Here is a 2,381-nt window from a genome sequence, read left to right as displayed (position 1 = left end):
TTACTGCAGCAACAAAAAATATTTCGAAATCGAGCACGTAAATATTTCGTGGAGTCAAACAGGAGAAAAAAGTAAGTAATTGTATTTTATTCAGAGTGTAGAAATTCAGTCTTTATAAAATAATAGTTCTTCTACTTTGTAGCATTTTATGAGCCTAAGTCATGACAACGCTTTATCTGTAAAACAGTGATTCCCAAAGTGGGCGCTACCGCCCCCTGGTGGGCGCTGCAGCGATCCAGGGGGGCGGTGATGGCCACAGGTGCATTTGTTTTAACTTTTTTCATATTACCTTTCTATTCTGAGTTCAATAAATAGTTTCATAATTTCAAACTTCAATGTTTCTAATTTACACCTTTCTTTACTATATTTTACGAAAAAGGTAGAAACATTAATACATATATCTTTCTGTTTAATTGCTATTAAAATTTTTAAAAAATTAATTTCCAGGGGGCGCTGAGTAATATTTTTTCTGGAATGGGGGCGGTAGGCCAAATAAGTTTGGGAACCACTGCTGTAAAACATTAATCGAGATTTAGGTGGCTTTGTACATTTCATAATTGTTTTTCTGCCTAAAGCACAAACATGGTGATGTAATTTCTAGATTATTGACTCTGACCATATCATCTTTTCTTGTCATAAAACTTCTGATTACAGTGTCATATGCACTTCTTAAAATGCCTATAAAATGTATTCTTTATTTTTATATAATTTCATGATAAATTAAAAGATTACCAATTAATATTTAGTCTCCAATAGAATATAATTTTATTTTAATTTATTATTCACTTCTATATACTTTTTCTGTAAGAGCTATTCTCAGGAATATGATAATGGTGGAAATGTGATAAAAGAATTTTATAAATGACTGCCATAAAAGAGTTTTCTAGTATAAGCTGGAAAGTAAAGTAAAACCATCCAATCACTGCTTAACATTTTTCAAAATTTGTTTGAATTATTGGATTTTCTTAACATACAGTAAGTAAGGCATTTTGTATTATTGTTTTGCTACCTTCTCTATATTCCTACAATACACAAATGGCAGAAAAGCACTGGAGTTTATTAACTACATCATTAAGTATAGTTTCAAGTCCCATTTCAGAAATACAAAATTGTTTGCTTATAATTTGTTTTTCTGGCATATGTGCCATTGTATAGTAACTCTTTCATTGCCTGGTGTACTTAAACTTATTTAATAAACCTTGTTTTTGTTTTGTATTTGTGTGCTTCTGTTTTTCTCCTATCTTTTAGCTCCTGAAACTTACAAAAGGTGCATGATAAATGTTCAGTGAAGATGAATAAAAGGGTCATGGGCTTTGGAGTCAGAGATCTAGGTTAAAGTCCTAGCTTCATGAGTTAGAGGAAGTTATTTAATCTCTTTAGGTCTCAGTTTCTCATTTATTATTTGAATTAAAACCATCTATTTCAAGGGATTGTTATGTAGAACAAAAAAGGTAATATTATAGAGGAATCGTTGAGAACACATATACTAATAAAAGTAATTATCATGGTGTCTGTCACATAGTGCTTCTTTCCTATTAAGCTTATTTATTTTGTTGATGAATAAATTAACATTTGTCCATTGTGTTTTCTAATAGTTGACTTGCTCTGTGAAATAGCAGGCTTTATGTGTGGATTTGATTTTTTTATTTTAAATATGTTTGTATTGATTTCAGAGAGAGGGAGGGAGAGGAAGAGATAAAAACATTAATGATGGGAGAGGATCATCAATTGGCTGCTTCTGCACACTCCCTCCTGGGGATTGAGGCCACAGTCCGGGCATATGCCCGGACCAGCAATCGAACTGTGACTCCCTGGTCCATAGGTTGACACTCAACCTTCCTTTTTAAAGCTGAAATAATATTCCATTGTGCATGTATACAACATTTTCTTTATCCACTCATCTGTGGATTGACATGAGTCGCTCCCACCTTTTGGCTATTAACAAATAATGCTTCTAATGAACATGGATGTACAATATCATTTTGGGGTTTATTATTTTATTATCAACATCACTTTAATATCAGATCTCAAACCTGCGCAGTGGTTGAGTGTGGACCTATGAACCAGGAGGTCATGGTGCGATTCCCAGTCAGGGCCCAATGCTTGGGTTTGGGGCTTGATCCCCAGTAGGGGGACATGCAGGAGGCAGCCAATCAATGATTCTCTCTCATTATTGATGTTTCTCACTCTCCTTTAATCTCTGAGATCAATAAAAATATATATTTTTTAAATTTTTCTTTTTTAAACATTAGTCATTTGTCTCTATATTTCACCTTTTATAAAGGAGGTCAAATTATGTATACACTAATGAATTTTAAAATATGTATCATTATGGTCTTTTTGGCCTTCCTATTATCTCACATTATGGTCACCAGTTTGTT

At 33.0% G+C, this 2,381-nt stretch overlaps 1 protein-coding gene across 1 annotated transcript in view; it reads left to right on the top strand.

Moving 5' to 3' along the window:
• Nucleotides 1-2,381, top strand: part of CEP126 (centrosomal protein 126kDa) — a gene marked incomplete at its 5' end in the record, with an annotated part of 58,487 nt that continues 56,106 nt past the window's right edge. Inside the window, one exon of the mRNA XM_006775258.2 lies at nucleotides 1-71. Coding sequence (XP_006775321.1) covers nucleotides 1-71 — 71 coding nt within the window. The remainder of the gene's footprint in view (nucleotides 72-2,381) is intronic.

Source organism: Myotis davidii, unplaced genomic scaffold (assembly GCF_000327345.1).
Source record: "Myotis davidii unplaced genomic scaffold, ASM32734v1 scaffold8, whole genome shotgun sequence".
In the NCBI taxonomy this organism is placed as follows: domain Eukaryota; kingdom Metazoa; phylum Chordata; class Mammalia; order Chiroptera; family Vespertilionidae; genus Myotis; species Myotis davidii.
This window is presented reverse-complemented; position numbering and strand designations above follow the sequence as displayed.